The sequence below is a fragment of the Saccoglossus kowalevskii genome, chromosome 1 (genome assembly GCF_978046115.1).
Source record: "Saccoglossus kowalevskii chromosome 1, keSacKowa6.1, whole genome shotgun sequence".
In the NCBI taxonomy this organism is placed as follows: domain Eukaryota; kingdom Metazoa; phylum Hemichordata; class Enteropneusta; family Harrimaniidae; genus Saccoglossus; species Saccoglossus kowalevskii.
In genome coordinates, this window is record NC_140641.1 from 27,501,192 (window position 1) to 27,525,366 (window position 24,175).

The 24,175-nt window shown below is 38.9% G+C and overlaps 1 protein-coding gene and 1 long non-coding RNA gene across 2 annotated transcripts; one reads left to right on the plus strand and one right to left on the minus strand.

Annotated features, from left to right (window-relative positions):
* Positions 1–953: 953 nt before the first annotated feature.
* Positions 954–19,570, minus strand: LOC100376746 (uncharacterized). The gene is made up of 5 exons (XM_002740153.4): positions 18,909–19,570; positions 6,226–6,297; positions 3,949–4,129; positions 2,870–3,009; positions 954–2,084 (listed from the first exon to the last, which is right to left on the minus strand). Exons 1-5 carry the CDS (start codon positions 19,092–19,094, stop codon positions 1,743–1,745), a joined length of 921 nt encoding a protein of 306 aa, XP_002740199.2. The 5' UTR covers positions 19,095–19,570; the 3' UTR covers positions 954–1,742.
* Positions 19,571–19,790: 220 nt separating this feature from the next.
* Positions 19,791–23,361, plus strand: LOC146750820 (uncharacterized). Its single transcript, XR_014929698.1, has 2 exons — positions 19,791–19,903; positions 22,801–23,361. It is a non-coding gene; the product is annotated as an uncharacterized LOC146750820 (long non-coding RNA).
* The last annotated feature ends 814 nt before the right edge of the window (positions 23,362–24,175 follow it).

Sequence of the window (24,175 nt, forward strand, 5' to 3'; positions counted from 1 at the left end):
ATTTTCATCCCAATAGTTCTATTGCGGTGATCAGTTAGATTCCGCTAAGTAATTATTTAATTTGTCGAGCTGTACCGGCGCGGTTTTTGTGTATGTTTCACACAACAATTAGAATTTGTATCAAGCGGGGTCGTGTAGGCGCAATTATCTCTATTTTGAAAACTACTTTTTCCATTTTGGGAATGTTCGATGGTGATGCTCACTATTTAATTTCTAGAATTAGACAAATATTTTTTTATTGATTCTGTCAAATTGTGGATTGTGGCTGAAAATTATTTGTTATATTGTCGACTACGAAGAGCTTGATGCCATCACTCTTTTGAGTAATGAACTTACAGTGTGATCCAGTGAATACAATAACACTGTATCCCAGGGTTCCCAGGGATGGGCATTTATCATGGATTGGATTGAGCTATAATACAATTGTGGACAAACAGAAATCTAGAGTAGTAATGAAAATTCTCGCTATTCACGGTGAGTAAATACCGTTTCATAAGTTTTAGTATATGCCCATATATGAACAACTCGCAGCGAGTACTTATACGGCTCCGTCGAGGCATGGACGGGAATTGGTGCTGTCGACATGTGCACGTGTGATTTGGTTCGGTAACCATGTGCACGACGTCCCAGTTCCTCTCCTAAGTGCGGGGAATGCGGGTTAGTTCGAATGATTCGAAAAAGTTTACCTCGCGTAGAGGGCGCAGTTTAGTTGCCGAAATGACATTTCATTATCGCACTTGTAAAAATTAGACTGGATTGATCCAAAAAGAGCATGTATGTTGCAGTTTGTGTATATGTAGATGGATGACGTAATTTCCCGTCACGATGACGTGTTCTGTCATGCATTGTTGTTGTTGTCATTAATTCGACTTTCAGGTGACGAGAAATAATGTATTGTATAGTATTCTCCGTTGTGTAATAAATGCGAATAAAAAACGCAATATACAGTGCAATTGAATGTTAAGCAAAACAATATCTTCATTAATTTATTTCTTTAGATTAAAAACATGGATTTTAATAAGACGTTCAACGCCGTACGTACATATGCTTTTCGGCAAACTCCATCAGTTCTTCCACCGTCTGTGGTTTAGTAAGTCCTTATAATTTGTTTAAGAAAAATAGAAAACATATCTTACACGAAATACAATTTAAAATATAAATCTATCCGCCGCTCAGTAATACATGACGCTCACATGGCCACGTGACACCGAGACCGAAATGGCAGTTAGCGAAATCTATGGGGCGAAGAGTGACGTACAGTGAGAAAACTCAAAATACGTACACACACTTCTTGTAAATAAACACAACTCAATTTCTTTGAGAAATGATGAGTTACTTACTACACGTGGCAAGTTGCACATTCTGTTCGTCACGTTGTTACTCGGAAATTAACAATCAATAAATAAATAATATATAAACCTCGTCTTTGTGTGTGTATTCTTGCTTAGTGCTCTACCTTTATGAAGCTATCCTGCTTACGCAGATGGTGAATAATGTATATCGCCACCAACGTTTGTTTTCTATGCGTCTCTATCGACTGAGCTTCGCCATTTGATGCTTCATAGACATTGATTATTTTGACACAAAAAAGAAATGTACAAGGGAACAAACACAAACGACGCCTACACTTCGTGTGGCGGTAACAACACACAGTGGCTTATACTTTAGTAACATAATATAGCTGTCGATGGCGGCGCAATTCATGCCTCGTTGTCAGTACACACGACAACCGCAGCGTGTCATCATATCTGCGTTTCTTGACCTACGCAGTTTCGAAGTCCACCTGCGCATGAACAATTTGTACAAGTCCTTGGCTGTGACGTCAGCACGCCGTTATGTCCAATCCCGTTTGTGTAGCCATTCGGAACGTCGTCTAGCGAAGTTATTCCCGGGGGTCTTCCATTGGCTATTCCACAAGTCTTTACGTACCCCCGTGCACACATTGCATTAACACGTCCATAATTATTGTTCGTGATTCCGTTTGGCAGCGCGCACATTGTGCCATTCATTTGTAACGTTCCATTAGGCGTGTAGTTTGATAAGCCATTACCGCTACCGTTCACGGTGCTAGTACTACTAAGTAGCTGAAATGAAAAAAAGTAATAATGTTTTTTAGAGACATTATGGAGGTCATTTTCAATGATGCTCAAAGTTACATACATACCAGAATAAAAGCGTTGAACATAAAAGTAGTATTAATTAACTGGCAAATATGCGTGTACCAGTTACTGAATGCGCATGCGTATTCACATGTACGCAGTGCAGTCACCTGCGCATGCGTCAGATGGCCATAGCGTGTCTTTGTTTACAAACAAGCGTCTATCCATGAGCCTTTGCGTTTTTAGCGTGTGTTGTTATCCGCTTGGGACTCAATTCTTGCGCGTGCGCAGGTGACGACCCTCCCGCTTTAACTGGCTCGTACTAGGCTGCGAGATATGATTGTGTGGAAGACTCAAAATCTCGGAAAAGGGAACATACGAATTAAACCATTAATTTTAAACATTGAAGATTTATATTAACTGTAGTCAACACAATTCAATAACAACATCTATGTATTGCCCGTTGGGCGGGTTTTCCGTGTCCCAGTATATAAACTGAACTGATATGCGTATATAAGACAGCCATTTTTAAACAAAGATTCATCATGCGGCAAATAATCAGTTGAACCATTTCTAAAATGACGTCATTTTGGAAATAGTCCGCTGAAAGATATAGATATAGCTCATGTTGTGCGTAAGATATGACCCCATGTGACCACGTAATGACCAATCATGACACAGAATCTGGATATGGATTGTTATTATTATTATCCATAATGCATTTCAGCCCGAGTAATTACAAAATACATGACAATATTACCATGGTTTACCTGAGGTTCGATTGGATCGTCCGGAAGATGTCTAATAAATATACTGTACGTATAGAGAGACAACAATAATCCACTAACTACTGTACTGATACATAAACTACAAAGTACCAGATTTGTCAACAATAAACTGTATACTGGACCTACACCGGAAAGACAAAAAAAATCATAAATGATAAATAGTATTGTTGATAATGGTTTAGTGACGTTTAAGGCTAAGGCCATTATCGACGCGATAATCTCACGTTCGAGAGCTAATAGTGCTCTGGGGTAAAAGCGCCGCCCTATCAAAGACTTGTTTCATAAAATTGTTCAAAAGACCGTCGCGATGGACTATAACACGTGATATAGTGGAACACGCGATATACTATTTATGCCACGCGTTGGTGCGCATCGTCGCTTACTTTTGATCTTTGGAATAAATATATAAAGGCAGGCTCCAAATGTGACGTGTTCACTGAATCGTTCGAAAGTTATCATGACTGTTTGAGACGAGTGGACTCGAGTTCACTCAAGATTTGAAACTGTGCCAATTTGTGATGATACTAAATATACGCACCCGCGTTACACCTCGCATGTTTATTGCCATTCATATTTTAGGAATAGCTAATTCTGCAGGCGAGTTTACAGGGAATAGTACGGTTGAAATAGGATATCTGCATCCAAGAACTGATCTCACAAATCACATGTGTTCCACACTGGTCCGGGTGATATAATATTCATATGATAGATTTTGAGACAACTAGAAACATTTTCAAAACATGCAACGAAACAGAATCCTAATAGTTATAGTTATACAAAAGAGTGGCCCTCGAACGAGTATTTTGTTAGTATACATAATACCTACGTAAATTTTAAACCCTGTGTTGCCACTTTTCAATTGGACATTGCATTTCTACATTTGGCGTTGCGTATGGCGATAAAACCATAAACCTGGAGTTTTTGGTGTAAATAGCAGGTATGATAACTTGAACCGGTGTAAACGTATATACTATTAGACCGCTAGGCGACAGTCATCCATTGGCGCAATCTTATAGCGATGATGAAGGTGAAAAGCGATTGATTCCCAAATAATGACATACCCGTTATGGTTTGGCAGGATTCAAGCCTGGGAAATATTGCACTACCACACGTACACACAAGTGTGTCTTCGTTATGCGTACAGCCGAACTGCCGAACGTCCATCCACATTGGATAGATGAAGATACTCGCACACGAACAAACAGACACCGACACAACGGTTGAACCAAGAAATACACCAAGCTGCAAAACAAATAAGCGACATAGTAAGTATTTGTAGGTAATGATGACGAAATCATCTTTAAAAAAATGTGATGTGGATTGTTCGAGAAACGTATATCTAAATTAGTATCGCTGATACGCAGTAAGTTATCTATTTATCAATGTCACTCCGACCTCTACAGTCACATAAAAGATTAAAAGTGCATAGCAGCTTTGTCAGGTCCAAGTTTGAAGGCTGAGTATTCCTTAGTATGTACCCACTGTCATTTTTCTCATAAGCTATATTGGCCATACATGCTTATGCAAATCTCCAGTTGATCGGCTAAAGCACAATATTGTGTCATTTTTGGCAAAAATCCAAGATGGCGGCCAAACCATGTGACTGATCGCAATTATTATATTTTTCTCGTAAGAAGCTATGGCTATGTGTGCTACATGCCAAATACTCAGTTGCTTGATTAAAACACTTATGAGAAACAAATGCTCAATCTGTTTGCACTTTCTAGCGAAAATCCAAGTTGGCGGCAAAATCACGTGACTGGTCCGAATTATTTGTTTCCTGTCTGAAGAAGTTCAGTATGAAAATACAACATCGCAAATTTCAAAATAGTCGGATAAATATAGCATCTGTAAAAAAAAACTACTTCTTGTTCAGTAGAAATCAAAAATTGCAGCCAGACCATACGAACAATCACTCTGAATTTAAACTTTTAAATTTCAGATCAATGTATTCAGTGGTTCTGCAGAAGAAGATTTTGAAGTGTTTTTCTTCATTTGAAAAAAAAAAACATGGCGGAAAAGCTTGAACAAAAAGAATAGGGTTCAAACATTTGTGAGTGGCCCTTTCGAAACACCGTGACGTTTTGTAAAGAACGGGACACGGCTGAGTAAAAAATTGGGAGGACGGGTTAGGATGAGCAAGGCGCGGATAACAGGTTACTACCTAATTTTAACATCGTGTGACATGCGTATAATTTGTTCATTTACCAAGCTTATAAAAAGGAAAGTAAACTGAGCAAGTGGCGATTAAAAAGTCGTTTATTAACTGCCATGTAACGGAATCTTCGTAATTACTTTTGGGTGAACAGCGTGTAGGAATTCCAGTAATCTAACGGTTCTTTTAGATAACCAATATGGCGGACCCGTGACTAATCAGGCACAAGTCGCTCTAACAAGCGGCATGCACAGATGTCCACAACAGACTAATTGAATCGGAAAGGTTCATTGCTGCTTTGAAGAAAGCACATTTTTTCACTTCTTCCGTTCAAAGGTTGAAAAGTCGCGAAAAGTATGGTTGTCTCACTTTCAGCAGACTACAGTAGCTTGTTTTCCCAATTCCAGGGATGTTGGACACAGTCGTTTTATAACATAAGCCAATAAGTGGCTGGCATTCTTGCTAGCCGGCCGAATGAAAACTACCAGACATTTTCCCCGATACTTGAGATGGTAAACTGTAGGAACTTACTCCAAATGTAGCGTGAATCAGGGTTACGAGAACCGTGCGTGAATGGAAAACGAGCGTGCTGGTTTGGGTTAGGGTGGGTTGCTGATTGACGGAACAGCGTGCAGCATTCTGGACAGTTCAAGCGATCCTGTACTAATTAAGCCATTAGGAATGTAAATAAAACAATATCAATGGACAATCCCATTAATATAGTGTGAGCCCAATTACCATGTGTTTTCTTTCCCATGATAGTTGTTTGTAAATGTCCAAGTACATGAACGGAGGCGGGACGAAATACCATCCTTAGTCGAATATGCGTACAATTAAACAAAATATTTTAAGATCCAGATATTTCCTCCCTGATCTAACCATGTCATGTCATGTCATGTCATGTGGACTTGGACCTGTGATTTCATATCTGATCATATTCCGGGATTGCGATTGAGTATGGTATTATTTTATTTTACAACATAGCACAAGTGAGTTGAAAAGAAAAAAAAAGTTTGGAATGACATGACTTTTGTGCACGTGAATATGAATATAACTGATTTTATGTTGAGAAGAGCGCAAAGAAAGACGTGAAGATTACATTTATTCAGGCAAATTATACAATATGTATGGTTGATTTGTCGATAGTTGTGTTGATTTGTCGATTACCTAACCTTGAACTCACCCTTATATTGCGAACCATAACTTTTGTTTTCGTCTGTGTCGACAACATCGCAAATCGACCGCAGATCATCACCTATGAAAAATAAGAAACAACTATGATACAAAAACATGTATTTCAACTAATATAAGGACCGGACGTTGCATCGTCCTCACTGCATACATAAATTTACTTCTCCTACGTGAGAACTCTGCACATATTTCACAGCTGTTACTCTAATCGTTTGACGAGCTACGTCATATTTTCTACGATATTGACCAGGATTTACGCGGGAGATGTGTAGTATTTCAACATTGTCAGTTTTATCGTTCTGTGTTTATCATTACTGTAAAGTAGTACTACTTGAAGTAATCGTTTTAAAAACAAACACGCGTGTTTAAGTTACAGTCCCTCTCCCTGTCAATCAAGCGTGTACTAAGCCATCAAGATCAAACTACGATAAGTCACGGACCCGGACACACTGATTACACACAACATAAAGTCAACATTCGTCTCTTTGATTATTTTTTTTTATAAAAACGCCGATAGAAATGAACAAACAATTTCATATCTGAACAATTAACAAATTATAAATAACGTGATTTATCAACAATACTTTTAACGATGCATGTGCCGTGAAAGGTAGAATGCTACTCGTGCGATCTTGACATGAGTGTTGTTTTTTTTTGCGCGCGCATAGCAGTGGCAATATCCTTTGTGTTCAACTATGTCTAGAATTAATAATTTCAGTTCTGCCCTAGCACAATGTTTTAAAAAATAAAACATGTTATTTTCACTTTAAGTTGTTTATAAATTTGTAGCGACTACGACATTTTAAAGCCATGTACATTTCATCATTGACAACTTCAGAGTACCGAGTTTGGCGTTAATATTTATGCGCGTGTCGCCTACTGGTGTTTACATCGGAAAAGAGACTTTTACCATATTTAAAATCGACGCTGGAGAACACTGTCACTGCTAAGGTAAACATGAGTTGTTGTTCTTCCAATGTTAGAGTGGGAGTGTTTTTTATCAATCCATGGCGCTTCAGAAAACAAAATACACATTTTTTTCAACTTTTGATCTTTGCTCGATCTTTCTGACAGCTGGGGTTCATTATATGTTCATTACGGCGCTTAAACACACATCTCCGAGTTGGCTTGGTATTCTAAATAGAGGAACTATACCCCCTCTCGGTTTCGTAACTCTAACATTTGAATGTATTTAAAAAAAACGATATCACTGGAGTGAGGCTCATCCTCGGCCATATAGATGTACTGGATTGATATCAGGGTATCGGGGAGCAAATAAACTGTTGAACTATAGTGAACTCCGACTTAGGCACAGTATGCAACTAGAAATGCCTTCGAGTAGGACATGTTTTTGTATGTTTACGACACGAAATCAAATCTTACCCGGTTTAGATAACAAACTCAGACGCAAGGTTCTGCCCCCAGCCGTGCTGTCAAATATATTATTGTTTTATTTTATTTATTTTTTTATTTAAAACAATGCAAATATTCGTCATCATATCGTATCGGACGGAAAAGATATCACCAGTTCTCTCACTGTGTGCGGAAAAGTCGTTATAAATTAATGCATTACCACACCACATCCTTCACGACGTCCCGATAGCCCACTCGACAACAACCCTTTTTCCGACGATAAATAACACTGGAAACGATTAGATCAAGAGACAAACACCACAAGACACGACATTTGCAAAGGAACAGTCAAGAAGTAACGACTTGTATTGGTGTTAAATTACAGGAAGAAACTAACTTTAGCAGAGTGGAGATTCCAGTTATTATTAAACTTAACAACCTTGAATCATTTCTGACTGATGGCTTTTAAGGAAATTGTACTAAAAGCACCATTTTCACTTGACACCCTCGAGTCTACACGGTGGGATAATTAGCCTTACCACAGTCCCATCATTTCCATTATACTCGTTAGTTTTAGTATTTTGTCTCATTTCCCTGGCATAAAGATAACGCACTGGTATTGTGTCGTGGAATAGCTGTGCTCTTGATCAATGCGCGTATGCCTTGTTTTAAAAGTACGCCACGATTACTGCCAGAGAGTCGCGACGTAGTGGTGTTTCTTTCAGTTACTTCACAGCGCTCACCGAGACCTTAATGTATCTCATTAGGTCTATACTACGAGGAAGACGCTGAGACGATGACAATTGCAAAATAGCATGGAATTCGACAAGTGATTACCCCTATGGTTTCTATTTTGGAACTTTGCCGTGCATGTTATCAATGTCAAAACCATGCTAATGATCGGCGGGATTTCTACTACATTGACATATCTTGGTATTGTCATTGTGAACGTCCCGCGGCGCGTGTATACTTGTCTGCCATCACCTCGGTGTTTACCCCGCAAGTTGATTGACACCACGATAGCTCCACTCCCAACAGGCAGGCATTTAACCATAAGGGGCCGTCTCCAAATATTGTCCACTCACACACACACACACACACACACACACACACACACACACACACACACACACACACAAAATGCACATGTGATAGATTTCATGCGAACGCGATTGTTTACTGTTTAAAAATAGCCGTTTAGTTCGTTATTGGAATTATACTCCGGAACGCGATGGTGTGTAACACGACACAATATGTATCCTACGCCTTGCCACGAACATCTGGAGTTAGATCTACAGAATATTTTTCCGCATGACTTAACAATTTCCCTTTTCACCATTTTTGTAAAAAACATTCCACCATCGTGTCACTGTACATCTTTATATGAATCGGCAAAAGACTTGTCGACATGACGGAGAAGATGCGATGATGATGGTGGAATAGAAAACATGCCAGGCGTTCGTTGGTATACTTCCTGACAATTGTATGTTCCTTACCCCCTCCCCAAAGAATCGATACTTATTACCTCCTCCCATCTCTAAGCCAACACCGAAAAGCTACAACCGTTTGCATTTATTTGAGGGCTAGCCCCGGGCTGAGTCGCTCTGGTGGTTCAGATTGTCAAAACGATTGAAATCACAGCATTACTATTTGCAGCTGCACGCAAGGTTCCAGGTCAGGGGTAAAATTGTTTTGTTTTGAAAAATTCCCAATAATTCAGGTAGGAAATGGGTGTCGCCGTGTCGGCCAGGTATGCCATTGTACCTAAACGGTTCAATCGACTTAAGAGTCTGTGTTTCTCTCCAATAACTTGACCAATCACGTATGCTGTTTTGATCACATGATTACCTCCCGCGAAGAAAAAAGCATAAACTTCGCGCAGTGTAAACGGTAAAAGAAACAGGAGAAAATAGTAAAGGCTATCAAAGTTGACAATAAACTTTCAAAGTTACTCAAAGCCGAAACAGTTTGTCTAACACGAAAAACAATATGTTTTGAAAGAAACAAGACCAATGCCTCAGTTATATCGGGTTGACATGTGATTATCCGTGCGAGGAGTATGCCCCCTGGGCAAATTACTACTCTCTCACAGGCCTGGGACCGATGAAGACACAAAGTGATTACAAAAAACACATACTGAGCAGGCCAAAACAAACAAGTTTCTCATATATATTTAATTAACCAATTAAACTTGGAATTGTTGTACTAGATCGGTGTATTGGAAAATAATCGAATTAACAATTTCGAGTTTATGAACGCATCGGTGCCCGTGACCTCATAGCTAGAACTCCCATACACAATATAAGGACAGTTTTGTTCTGATGTTTGTTTTCCCTAGTAAGGATACACGGCTCATTGTATATATATATATATATATATATATATATATATATTAGTTATTTTATATCTATAGAATTGATTTACTCAGCGAACAATATTGGGTGAAGTTAAATAGTAGTAGCAGTAGGGAAATGTGATATCATGCCGTGACTGGGAAGTTTAAAAATCATAGATACGTTTTTTTTATTGTTTTTTTTTTGCCAAAGTTTTTAATCTGTGCAATATTGGCCAAAATGACTATTGTGGCACCAAATGTAAACATTGGTCAACCACATATGCCGTGTTTCATTGCATATCACCATGTGTTTATCTGATACAACAATTCTTTACTCCGTATTACATTGGTTTAACCACGGTCCCTCTAACACATATGAACAACTTGATGAAAAACGCAGTTGATGCCATTCAATGCTTCTCCTTTTAAACCCTAGTGTCGGCATTTGTGCCGTAATTTGGTCCAGATATATGGTACGTACTAAATAGGGCTACGTCATCCACATAAACATATCATTGGACTAAAGTTATTAGTTATCAAGAAAAAAATACACTTTTCGCATCGTGCGCAGGAGTCACCTCGACAAGTCGCGTGTAAACAGTACCCTCTGCTTAAATGAAACCCAGAATTTTAAAAAAAAATGTATTTTTCGATCAGTGCGACTGAATCAACAGAGTAAAGTTTGTTTGCAGTGATAAACTAATCAGTTGGAAGTGGCCGCGTACTAGAGTCTTATAAACGAGATAGTTTCACGCCATCAAGCCGCGTACTAAGTGAAATATGAGAAGCGCGATAAGGATGATTTGAAACCAAGACAAACTTTTTTATAATGAATAGAAGATGCGGCTCCAATTAAATATATAAATATATAGAATATTCTTGATACTTCTTGTTTGAAACATTTGTTTTGAATTAAATCTTATCTTAAATAACGCATAGGACGGAAATTGGAAATGAAATTGAAATAGTAAAAATATCAAGATATCCAGATGTGCGTAGCGTGTGTTTTGTTTGTTTACGTTGTTACACTGAATAACACACTTCAGTTGATTAAATGTCGATTTGTACCTCGAAACGCTCGCGACCAATCAATCAATGATTACAGCAGGTGTCTTAATTCAACATATATATTCATTTTAAAAAGAAATGTTATGAAGCCATAAACAACACATAGTAGAACATAACTTTCCAATGATTCTATTGGTCATCAGTGTGTTTTAATGGATGTCACGAGGTAAGATCAAAGCGTCTTTACTGCGATTCTCATTCACGAATCGTTCTATTTACTTGTTCTCGTCGAAAGCCACGCCTATTAGAAAGGGTCAACGCAACATACCTAATGTACACCGAGTTACGTGCTAGAAATATAAATTCGATTATGAAACTATTAAAAAAAAATACACAGATGTTAGGTGTATATCCTTCCGCCGCCTCGGGCTATCTCCCAACCAACAGCACTGCACGTATCTAAACCGTCCAATGATTTTTAATGTATAAGTTATGGCAATACAAGGATGAAATCCATTATACCCCTATGGTATAGTTATTGGTCTCGCGTCGGTTCATGTTTAACATGACCATTTCATTATTTTTTTACCCCGAGCGCATAGTAAAGTATTAAGAAACATGCTCAACCGAGGTGATTAAGTAACTAACGCGTATTTTGATGTGAAACTACTCACAGAAATGTGAGTTAACAGTTACCAATATTTTTTGAAAACTGCCCAGATGAAAATAATGCTCATTTTTGGATGGTTTACACTCAATGATACATATTGTCACAAATAAAGTAAAGAAGCAGGTTTGAGGTCATATGAGTTAAAACGTGTTTTTTTTCTCTCTCTCGCTATTTTAAAGGCACATGAGCGTATATACTCATCTCAAGTTATCTTAGTTTCGGTGCTTGAATCCCATGTTGAATAACTTTAAGAGATTTAGGCGTGTTTATCCAAAAAAATAGCGTCAAGGTAAGTTTTAGATAGTATGTGATAGATCCCAGGTTTGATTTATAACAAACATTCTGGTTGCTACATGAGATAGAAGCAAACTTTCCAAATCATCCGACAAATTATTTGTAGATAACCAAACAGCCAATCCTGTGTACAAGTTTCACAGAAAACAAATTAAAACGTGGAAAATAACATACCCAACCGTAAATCTTTATACAAAAGTTGTGTAGGAAATAAGTCCATAAACACAGAACAAACGACTGACAACAAAATCACAAAACAATTCACAAGAACAAGTTCTTATCAACGTCGATTATTTGCTTATCTAAATAAAAATAATGGATATTCGTGTGTCATCGCTAAAACCATATTGTGCTATGTCATATTTATGTACAACTCAAAATGAAAAATACACTGACACGACACGACATTATTGTCACACTATGTTATCGTGAGAAATATATGCATATTACTATCTCTCTGTATAAAATCCAAATATTATCATTTTTCGTCATTCTCAATATCACTGGAAGTAAGGTAAGCCGATATGTAAGGGGAATCAACATACTACCAGTCATTATACACATATATACGTGGTAAATTAAAGCGAGAGAGTCGTCACCTGCGCATGCGTCAGATGGCCATAGCGTGTCAATGTTTGCAAAGAAGCGTCTACCCGTGAGCCTTTGCGTTTTCTAGCGTGTGTTGTTATCGTCGCTTGGGACTCAATTCCCGCGCGTGCGCAGGTGACGACCCTCCCGCTTTAAACGTGTGCGCCGGATACAGTAATTTACGAGACACTCAGAGATGTACAGGTTGTTCGCATGGTTGCCTTTGCAAAAGACGAAAAAATGATTTACAACGATTAAGACAAAGAGAGAAACATTAAGCCAGACTGATGACCCTCTACGACGCAGTGGATGTACCTGTTTCGGCAATCGACAATAAATGAAAAACAAGTGTTTGGACAGGAAGCTCGATGAAAAACGCGTCATTATTGACTCTAGTGCAGGATTGTGATTGGCAACAGAGGACGTGATGAGCAGGGTCATCTCCAACATATCATTCAGTTGCCCTTCACCACTTTGGATCTTCCCAAATAATATTTCACTTGTACATTATTCAAAACAGTCTAACATCATCGATACTTATTTAGGGATTATATGATCCACAGTTAGGTATACAGTCACAGATACAGTTAATGTATTGCGTTGATGTGAGTTTAACATATTAGCAACCAAATCTACCTACCTTTGATTAGAGAATATCTCACCTCTAATTGTAATAACAAGATGTAAACTAATGTGAATATCATTTTTAACGTTTTTGACCAAATTTATTTTAAGTGAATATGAGTTGAACTATTCCGAGCCGGTGTGTACAAGCTCAGACTGAGGTACAAGTTTTCAATATAAGACAATTAAATATAGTGGTATAGGAAATGTATGGTAGGAAGACAGTAAAGAAAGACATCATTTCGGTGTAGATAAAACATACTGTCAAATACGAGATAGATGAGAGACGTATTGATATCGGTTAAATAGACACAAGGTATTCATCCTGGTCCATGGAGAAGGAAATTGAAAAGCGTTTCAAAGAATGTAAGAATCTTTTCAGATATTTGTTTTCAGCAAATTATATATCGAGTAAGAGAGGGGGTTGACATGGTTAGATGATTGATTTCACTTTGGGGCTAAGGAGATGCGCAATGTTTGAGGAAAACATGACGATAATTATACACACATGTGGAATTCCGGCGACGACGTACTTGGTAGAATGGTGATGGTACGACGAGACTCGCATAGCAATTAAATGAGTAAACTTCAGTGGCTTCGAAGATAAAAAATCTTAATTAATCAATAACTTAGTTAAAACCGTTTGTTATTGGAAGTTGACGACAGCATGTATCGAGGGAATCTACAACTAAGAGCTCTTCTTTTCATTTGTACCACCCCCTCCTCCAGCATCACGTGTCTGTAATCCTGCGAACACATGCTGCTGCCGGTGAGTCCTGGGCCCCAGCAACACATTGTATATACTTATGACCAAAAAGCAAACAGATGGCGAACGGCTCATAAGTTCTTTACAACATCTTAAACCATCTGTTCAAAATATTCAGAAGACTGAATACGTTATTGCCAACAAAAAAGGAAAATTAAATGCCCATATTAAGAAATGGGGTAAATTTCTGACTGTAATGACTATGTACTATTTCATATGAGATTTATGTAAAACTTAAATGTAAGTCTTAAGACACTTGACTCAATAAACAAATATCTTCAAATAAAAAGAAGTTACGGAATGTGTAAGTCCATCACGTGAATGTGCGTTAGAAATTAATTGGATTTACACTCTTAGCGTTCATCAAAAGACAGTTTTACCCGATACTGTCCTGTTTTTCGCAATGTGTAATTCAAATGCTGTGTGCAAGAAATTGTCAGAGTTTGGATACCAAGCCATTTTTATTCTGTAGATGGGAATTTATTTGTTCCTGACTGCAATGTGTAAGCCTAACATGTAGAAATTTTACAAAATGTGCGATTCAAGAAATACACGTCGTCACTCGCTGAATATTCCTGATACGTCATTCCATACGTAACACATACTGAGACCCTTCGTGACATATCTACCCATACACGTTATAATATAAAGTTATAATAACAGCGGGTGAAACTGAAGAAAAAAATCAATTAGCTATCATATATATTAATTGTAAGATGGTCCAAACTCTTTAATGAATAAATAATCGATGATTCAGAAGACTAGTGTCACTATCATATAACATATTACTGCTATAACTTAACGTATACACATGCTTGGCTGACACGCCCATCTCTGAAACTTCGATATGTTATGATTTATTTATTATTTATATGAATGTACACGTGATGTTTATTCTTCTAATTCAATATGTTATCATTAGTTATTACCGTAGTATATGTTGTGTTGCGTAAGAATGAACAAACATATTCACTGAAAATAACTAAACTTGAATATGCCATCTATAATAATAATGTGTGAATCAAATGCCATTCACCCAGCAATACCCGTGATGTAAATAAGAACATTGGGCAAATGAAAAAGGGGAATAGAGCACAGTGAGAAGTAAGTGTCTCTGAACTAAATAACCTAATACAAACGACTCTAGGAGACATCAAAGAGGGCAGATATTTTCCTAATATAACAGCTTTTTCAATAGTCAACGTTACGAACAAGATAGACACTGTTGGGGTATACCAAACGAAAACATGATGATGAAATATACATTCATAAAATTAAACTATGCAAAATAGTCAATTGATATGCACTGTACACAGTGGTTTCGAATATTTCACCAACTATCGCCTGAATTTTCACCTGTTTCAGACACTGGACCACATAAGTGAAAAAAAACAGTGAGGAAACAGTGAAATATAGAAATGTACGGGACAATACAAGGCAAACCATGATTTGCCCCGAGGGAAAGCTGTAAGCTTCTTTTCCGATCAGCATTCATAGACACTTGTAAGTGAAATCTAAAACTCTTTCACACATGCTTCTTCACAAAAGTCGCACATTTGCATGCTCCTTTTTTCGTATAGAACCAATTTAATACTTTCTCACCGCGAGATCTGTTTCATGAAAAGAGTCAAACAATTCCGCACTCAATGCAACTGGACGTTTCATTTTTTAAGGACAAAAAAACCCACATCATCGACTCTATAAAATTGTTAGCGTACTAGGATCTTGAATCCCGGAATGAATTTAGACGATTTTGATTCTGTTTGTGCATCCACATCTCGGATCTAATTACCGCATTCACATGGATAGTCGGCATTACACAGTTTTGCCGATGCCGATTTATTTAGAAGATAGAAATGCCACCCTCTTTTCGGTGTTTCAAAGGAAAAGTTACCAAAAAGAACACGCATCGCACCAATAATCAGTGGTAATGCTAGAAAAGCAATGAAAATGTTTCAAAAGATGAGCTGTTAGACTGAATGTTTGGAAAACATTCAATTTGCGATGTCACGCCCCAGAAGTTCTTTTTTCTTTCACCTTCAAAAATATGATACGGTAACAGTTACTACTTGTTGCACTCCACAAGAAATGGTCCATCAAATATTAAACTGTCTGGTTGAAATAAATAGCTTCTTATAACATTCGCTACTACGTGCGTAGATGTACAGCCCTTACACAAACAACACTTGCTATACAAATTAGTCCAGGGAGAATTAATCCTTTGAGAATCTCAAATTCCTTCAGATCACGAATTCAAAATGGCGACATGTTCGTGTTTGTTGAGCAAATATTATCTTTACTATGTTTTATCGCTAGATCTCTAATCACGGCTCCAAATGTTTTACATCCCCCGGGCCCTGAAATAATTCATGAGTTTGTATATGTTCGAAGCTGATACATTTGTGTTACTGAATTATCGTATATGTCTTCTTGAGTTTGGTGGAGCTCTCCGGTTCACCGTGACGACGTCGCCATTGTTTCCAAGTATAAACTTGCAACAACGATGGTAAAACAAACAGGAAGTTTCAAGAGCGCCGTGCCGTAATTATTCTTGAAGCTTTCATTTGCTTGTATACAACCATTAAATATTAGTTTCACTATGTGACAGTAGTTTAACGTGAATAAGTAGAAACCCGTCAGAAAACATTGTTCGAATGTGAAATCATTGAAAGCAACGTGAATAATGCCCCAAAACATATCTGAATAAGTAAACTAGAATTGCAGCAATATTTGTACATTATGTTCATTTCATGAGGGGCTGACAAGATGTATGGTTGTAAAAGTTAAAATTTATGTGAGACGTAATTAACCGCGACGATACCAACTGAACTGGTCTATTGTTTTGCAAGAACCAATACTGCTGGTGATACTGATCATCACACCAACACATTATTAGCTTGACCCCCCCCCCCAAAAAAATCCATCATCGCCACGCCCGATACATTAAATGCGACTGTGACAAGTGTAAGATTGTTGCATCTACAATACATGCTCCGTAATTTTGAAATACGGTATAACTATATATATACATGTATGTGCAATTCAATGAAATATATTATCAAACTGGGAATACGGTGTTACTGCGTGGCTTTCCTAGTTCAGCACAAATTACAGACTTACATGATCTTGGTATATGTGATATTTTTAAACTACTCATTATTTTAGTGCTGCCAATCTTGTCAATATGGCGATTAATAATTGGATAGATACATCTTGTTTATATATAGCAAATAACACCGAATAAACGGCAAGGTAAAGACTATGTCTAATTATAGTAAATACGTACTGCGTGCGTGACTCGAACCGGCGCTCGCGTACGGCACCTAATCGCCTAGCTTCACGCCACTACACGTCTTCCCCTCGGCCACCGGGCATCCCCAAAAAAGGATGCTTAATAACCGAGCTTATTACGTTGATGCCCGGTGGCCGAGGGGAAGACGTGTAGTGGCGTGAAGCTAGGCGATTAGGTGCCGTACGCGAGCGCCGGTTCGAGTCACGCACGCAGTACGTATTTACTATAATTAGACATAGTCTTTACCTTGCCGTTTATTCGGTGTTATTTGCTTACTTTACTTCCTATGTCGACAGCAACTATGAGTTTAAAAATTATTTCTCAGTATTTTTTGTTTATATATAGAACGTTAATCATTGTTGGATGTAAATATGACATGCCGTTTTATTAGTTTCCATCTTGGGCTCAAATTGTCGACAAATAACAGACACATATCAAACTTAGAAAGAGCGCGCCAAAATTAAATTTCTAGTCTGATATTTTAAAATAATATATTGAGATAGGAAAAACTATTAATAAGCAGCAAGTCACGTGGATTTTCTCGGGTAAACCGATTTTCCAACTTTGACGATGAGAATTAATCATTGTACCTGCCATCGAAACCTGCCAGGAAATCGGATTTCTCTATAAAATCGTAGTATGTCCTACACTCTTTTCGTTTCTTTAAACTGATTATGAGTACGATTCAAAACATGTAATACGATGGGACGTGTAGAAGCAAAAATCACCGATGTTTACTGAACGTGCGTGAAATGTGCATGTCAATTTTTCAATGTGAACCGAGGAAAAGGATGTGTTTCATTTTGAGTTGAGCAGCATATACTACCACACCACGTAAAAGTTACATTAAACAGGGGGGTACTAGTATTATATAATAAGAACAACATCCTGGCAGGATGAACGGTTCATTAATTATTGCTGATTGCTTCCTATACAACATATTGAGTCGAAGACATATATATCCACGCAACAGTGTCTGCGGATGTAATTATATCGGAAATATAATATTTCATTGAAAAAAATACTTAGACGTTATATCGCAAAATGATGAGCTTCGAAGACATGTTTTGCGAATCGCAGAGTTGACCTCTGAGCTGACAAATAACGTTGTGATCATCGGTCTGAAAAGCGGTGGCTTTTGTTTGTACTTTAACGCTAACGACCTGATGAGATAGTCGAGTTGGAAAGTGAAACAAGTAGTCTGTGGTTACGTGTCGGAGAAAGTTGAGTCGTGTTGACTGAAATGTTAGCGAAGCTGATCCACTCCGTAACAAGGTGCTAAAATAAATAAAGTGAGTATCAAACAAAATCAAAGCAAATAAACACACCGTAACGCAAACATACTAACACGTGATTAAATCAACACAGCTACAACTCATTTGCGATAAGAGTCAACAGACTGGACTCCTTCACACTATCACCCGTGGGATTTTTATGGCTTTTTGATAAGCCTCTCTTTGAACGCTATCGTTGTCAGCTGAAGAGCCCGTTACACGCGTTTATTTTTCCGATCGAGAGTACACTATATGTAATGTACTTGATTCGCTGTATGTCAAATGTTGAGAGCCGTAACGAATACTTTAAGAATGAAAAGCCCATGGCTTTACATTGAAGCCTCGGGGTTCCCAGCTTTGGTTTGTTAGTAAAAGTGTGAATGCAGCGGGGAATGTAAATAGTGTCAGCCTATAATAGAAATCAGTCGTTACTCGGCGCTAGCTTGCTGTGAAACAATTCTAATTACTCACCAGAAATCCTGCCCAAAATGGAGCGACTAGTAGTGATATCTGGGGCGGTACAACGAACGTGGCTAGTCCAGTGCCAACCAAGGCAAAACCCATTAATATCTGAATGACTCCACATATGTTTCCCGCTCTAATCACACAGACTACCGTCCAGTCTTCGATCACGGACGATTCGCTGATAGTACTCATTGCTTCTACGACACAGTCATTCAATCTTGTCTCGAGCGTCCTGTTTTCGCAGACTAGTCAACAGGGCTGGACTTTTAGTTTGTCTAAGTTTTTTGACAGACACTGTGGTTCTCGTTGTTTGGGTCTTGCTATTAAGAGTGCCAGCGCTGACAATAGACTGCCATTGACAAATGTCTTCACTGCCTCGGGGATAGCCTTGTTTACTACACGTTAAGAGTGTCTCCAATTGTAGTTAGCCTTTTTGCTGTTGCTGCTCCTAACACTGTGGTGCCTACACGCCACTCTCACCACTTGGTCGTGTCTGCCGCCGCGACTTGTAATGAATCCTACCCGTTTATTATTTCACCATCTTCTTTCTACTCCTACCAATCTGGTGGTAATTAATTTCGTACTGGATTCGAGTCGTAACCTTGTTGGTATTTCGGGTAGTACGTTTTCTCACTCAGTTGGGGCGTGTTATGATGTACAAATATAACCTATCGAGTTCCTTGAGAGTACGTTGCAAACTTTTCCCACTACTGTCTTTGCACCTGTGTCGATATGACAGCGGAGACTGTCAGTACCGGCTAATAAATGTGTTGAAATCAGTCCATATTAAGGAGGTTAACTCATAAGTGAAATGCAATAAATGTCGAGACGGTGACCTTTCACCATCTGGGCTTTTCAATCACACAACGCAGCGGCCTCCCTCCAGCAGAAAAAAAGAACAGTCGCTTCTCACACTTCACAGCAGATGGGAAAGACGAGAGTCACCAATCAAATCACCGAACGTTACTTAAATTCGCCAGGTAGATTGTCTATGTGTCAAGGTACGTTGTATGTGATACACAGAGCTGTTGGCTCCCCGACTGTCATGCTAAGAATGAATCCTACTTAACACAATATCGTAGTAGTTAGGACGATCGTATCGTGTGATAACCGACTAATCATATTCGTCAAAGTGTAGGGGTCAAATAGATGAAGTGGGGTTGGAAACCTAAGAGCTCGTCGACGTCCGAAGTAGCTTCGGGTTATGATATCTGTTGACGCGGAGATTGAAGTCTTATTAAGCTATCACATACTGCCTATGTTTCGGCAGATTATAACACTGGCGTATTGGCTAGTGTTGCCAATGTGTTGTTGCCCTGTGGCTTGGCTTTCCAGTCACACAGCAATGCACACACCGTCCACGTTGGTGAGCTGTATATGTAGGTGGCATGCAAGTGTCCGTCCTATGAATATGTAGACTGTATTACTGTGGCCACTTATGTAGCTCTTCTGTAACCTAATACGACGCTTCAATTGGTCCACTGAGTTCTTATATCAACTTTAGGCAGCCTTATAAAAACTGAATATCGCATTCGCAGTACGTATAGTATTCGTCGATCACTGGACGCGAGTGTGTTGCGTTGCGTTGTCTTACTGGCACTCTAGTCGTTGGGACGACTCTGTATAAGGCCAGGGACTGTTTCAATAGATTCACCGGGCAGCAATAATTGGCGGCGTCCCTGTACAAAAGCAAATATCCGTGAAATGGTATGCGCGTTCACATAAAAACTCATTAAACCTTCGCAAAACAATTTCCTAGAGCCAATTATAGGCCTATCTGTAGCCGAGGCCAGAGTGTCGGGGTAAGCTGCGGCTCCGCAATCTTTGGTAATTGTTAGGCGAGCCGTCTCTATGTCGCTTTACCGAGAATGGTTGCCCTTCTACCAACACCCGTGTGCTAACGTGGGGAATGTTAAAACTAAGATCATAATACCCGACCAAGATTAAATGCACTGCTCCGTGCTTAATCCTTTTTGTTCTGCCTCTTCTTTTCTTCTCCATGAACAGCAATGCCTATCGAGCGACACCCATCCCATTACTGTCTGCTGCTCTAATCGGGTGGCTACCTTTGTGAAGGCAAATTTTTACCCAGTCATAAAAATACACACTCTTGTCTATGTCTGATGTCGATACGTCTGCCTCGACGAAATAAGGTGGTCGCCAATTTTATTTTTTTCTCGTGCTTTTGTATATGATTACACAGGTCAGCGCGATCATCTACGAACTTTGTTTTGTCTCTATTACAAATTACCAAACCGTACCTCTTCAGCTGGCTTTCATGACTAAACAAAGCCTTCACCGTCTTAGCGCTGTATTGCATTCACTATTTTATCATCACCTTTCTACCACATATGAACTTATAATCCGATATGTTTCTTTGGAAATACGTGGGAACTGTTGAAATCTGCATTCACAATCTTCTATTGTACTCATCCCCCCTGCCACTGACGAAGACATCATTTTATTTGCAACATTCTGGCCTTCGGGTTGCCAAGACCGTCTCGGGTCACAAGTCATAATGAAGGGTACCGTTTCGTAGTAGATTTCCAGGGCACAAGACGACGCCATCGTTTGAGATTGGCATCATTTCAGCTGTCAAATAAATTCAAAAGATTCTGATCTAACTGGGAGTGTTGCTTGACCATTGAATTCTTCCGCCGTTAACTCGCTTTACATACTTCTGTAATAAGCGCCAATGGTCACCCCGTAGCGTTAATCAAAGGGTAAACACGGTTACCCGCTGGTAAATATTCACCATAGTATGAAATAAGGTCCGTCAAAAAATCACAGACCCCACCTTAATATTAATTTTATGTGAATAATAGAAAAATAAAAGAGCCTGAGAAGTGGTGTCGAAAGTTTAAATAGCAGTGGTGGTGAGAACGGTAAGCTTGTTGCCGGTCGTTTGAATGACATGTTTGGGGACGCATTGAGGTCGATAAATTCAGCCAGGCCATACAATATGTGTCATCAGATCAAACGGGAATACAATCTAATTAGCATAATAAAGTGGGATTCCATACAAAAGGATCAATAAGAAAACACGGTATACGGGGCAGTAAACTTGATTAATAAACAAATTACATCATTGTTTGTCGTGTTGTATAGCGGTTGCTGGGAAGGTTTGGAGATTGCTATACCTGTGTGCTTAATTCCTCTACAAGTAACTCCAGCGCTGCGCTCAATGAATGCAAATGGGATAATAACATTCACTGGGGATGGGATTTAGAGAGAGAAACGGGCCAAATCATTGCCCCTACATGACATTTCAATTCAGGTCCAATTCTGTAGGGACTTTGTTCAACCAATGAATGTGCATTTATGATCTCAGTGAAACGGTGCACCGTGGTACCTGCAAACACGGTGTGCGAACAATGCGCGCACAACCAAAATATAATCCATTCAAATGCTAGACATCCTGTGGAGGATGCCAAAGTATAATTTCTAAATTACATTTAGAAAACATCTCCAGTCGATCGCGCTTGTTACTGGGCGACCTCACGAGGATGAGCTCCGTAGCCGAATTGGTCTTGACACTGGCACGGGGACTGTGGTTTTGATCACCATCAACTTCCAGTGTAGGCGACCGGCAGCTGCCAAAGGTGTCTCAAAAGCACTGCCCTATATTATCATCTTGTTTTCGATTGCGAATTTGCCCTGTGGGAATAGAGATGTCCCTAATACCATATATATTACACAAAAGAGGATGTCCTTCAAATCTGGGAATTCGTATAGAGCAGTTTTTCAATGCAACAGACTATACATTCAATCATGCCAACAAAGAAAGGCAACACATTCCGTAAACACCACGAGTCCACTCACAGAGTCTCTATTTCAATGTGACAAACGAAATGTCAAATTACAATAAAACTTAATGTTTTGTTTTTTCTCATCACAGGTTTATTTACAGTGTAACGACCAAAAAGGGAATTAAACCCGATCTGAAGAGTAAATCCTTCCTTTTATCAAAAGATCTTCTTGAACATTTAATCCTATACATCTGTTTTTGACACATCGTCCGATTCGCACGGTTTCGCCGAAATCAACCGTCAATCATGATAGTCGTCCCAATAGCGAGGTGACGGCCGAAGTAGTTAACCTTGCCCGGTGAAGATGTGCTGGCACAGAAGAACACACACAGAAACGGTGCACATAAGGTGGTGATTACAACAATTGTAAAGCTCCCAGTAGCCGATCGGATATTATACGCCGAGCTGGTTTTCATAGCAAACATGAAACGGACATCATATCATCACGTGACTATTTTCATGTTGTTAGATCAATATCACATTATCATAACAGTATCATGAAAACACGTTTTTTTCCATTCGACATTATTATTGTAATACATTATAAAAGCGATTAAATATGAGACTTTGCATCATTATATATATGATGTTAAAAGACGGAAAACCTTGTTTTTGCGGAACACAAAAATAAAGTTCGAATTATTTTTCAAGTTACGCGCGCACTTTGGATAAATAGCACGTACAAATAATTAACAGCGCATGAGCAAGGGTGTAGTTCTATAACTACACTTGAACGAATGGCGAATCGTAACAAAGTGTGGGTATATAACGTCGAAGAACACTAAACATATTTCCAATGTGTACTACTAAATAAACTCATGTCATCTAACGATGATATCCGGGGATGTTGAGATTCATATGACCGACGTTACACATTTCAGTCTTTAGTAATTCAATCATCACCTCTGCGCTGTCAAGTTGGCTAGTTTCAACTCAAGTGGGAATGGTGCACAGGCGCAAGCCACCTTGATTATGCAATCTATTTGAGGGGTTGTTTTATACCCAATCAGATTTAATTCGTCGCGCCACCAGGTGGATTATCATGTGAGGGTGTTAAATCGAGGGCTCCTGAGCGTCTTACAAAATCTTCTCGATCGGGCCATGCTCCCGTACCAATCAACATGTGTTTCAACAATCGATTCGTAAGATTAATGGGGTATCTAGTACATTGAAACACCGCTGATTATCGCCCATACATGACTGAAACAAAAACCAGTGATATGACAAACATGTAAAATGTCATATGCACGTATCGCATCTTTCAACAGTGAGTCTGCGTAATGCGACTAGATATAACCGCCTCGTTGCCCCCGGATGTACTCATATTCAAACTGAATACCAATATAGTACCACATTACTGCCAGTTCATAAGAGTTTTGTTTCTAGTTACTTTCCCACATATTTCAAATTCCATCAGAGGGGAAAAAATAGTTTATAAACTCGGCAAATTTAGAGAATGGGGAG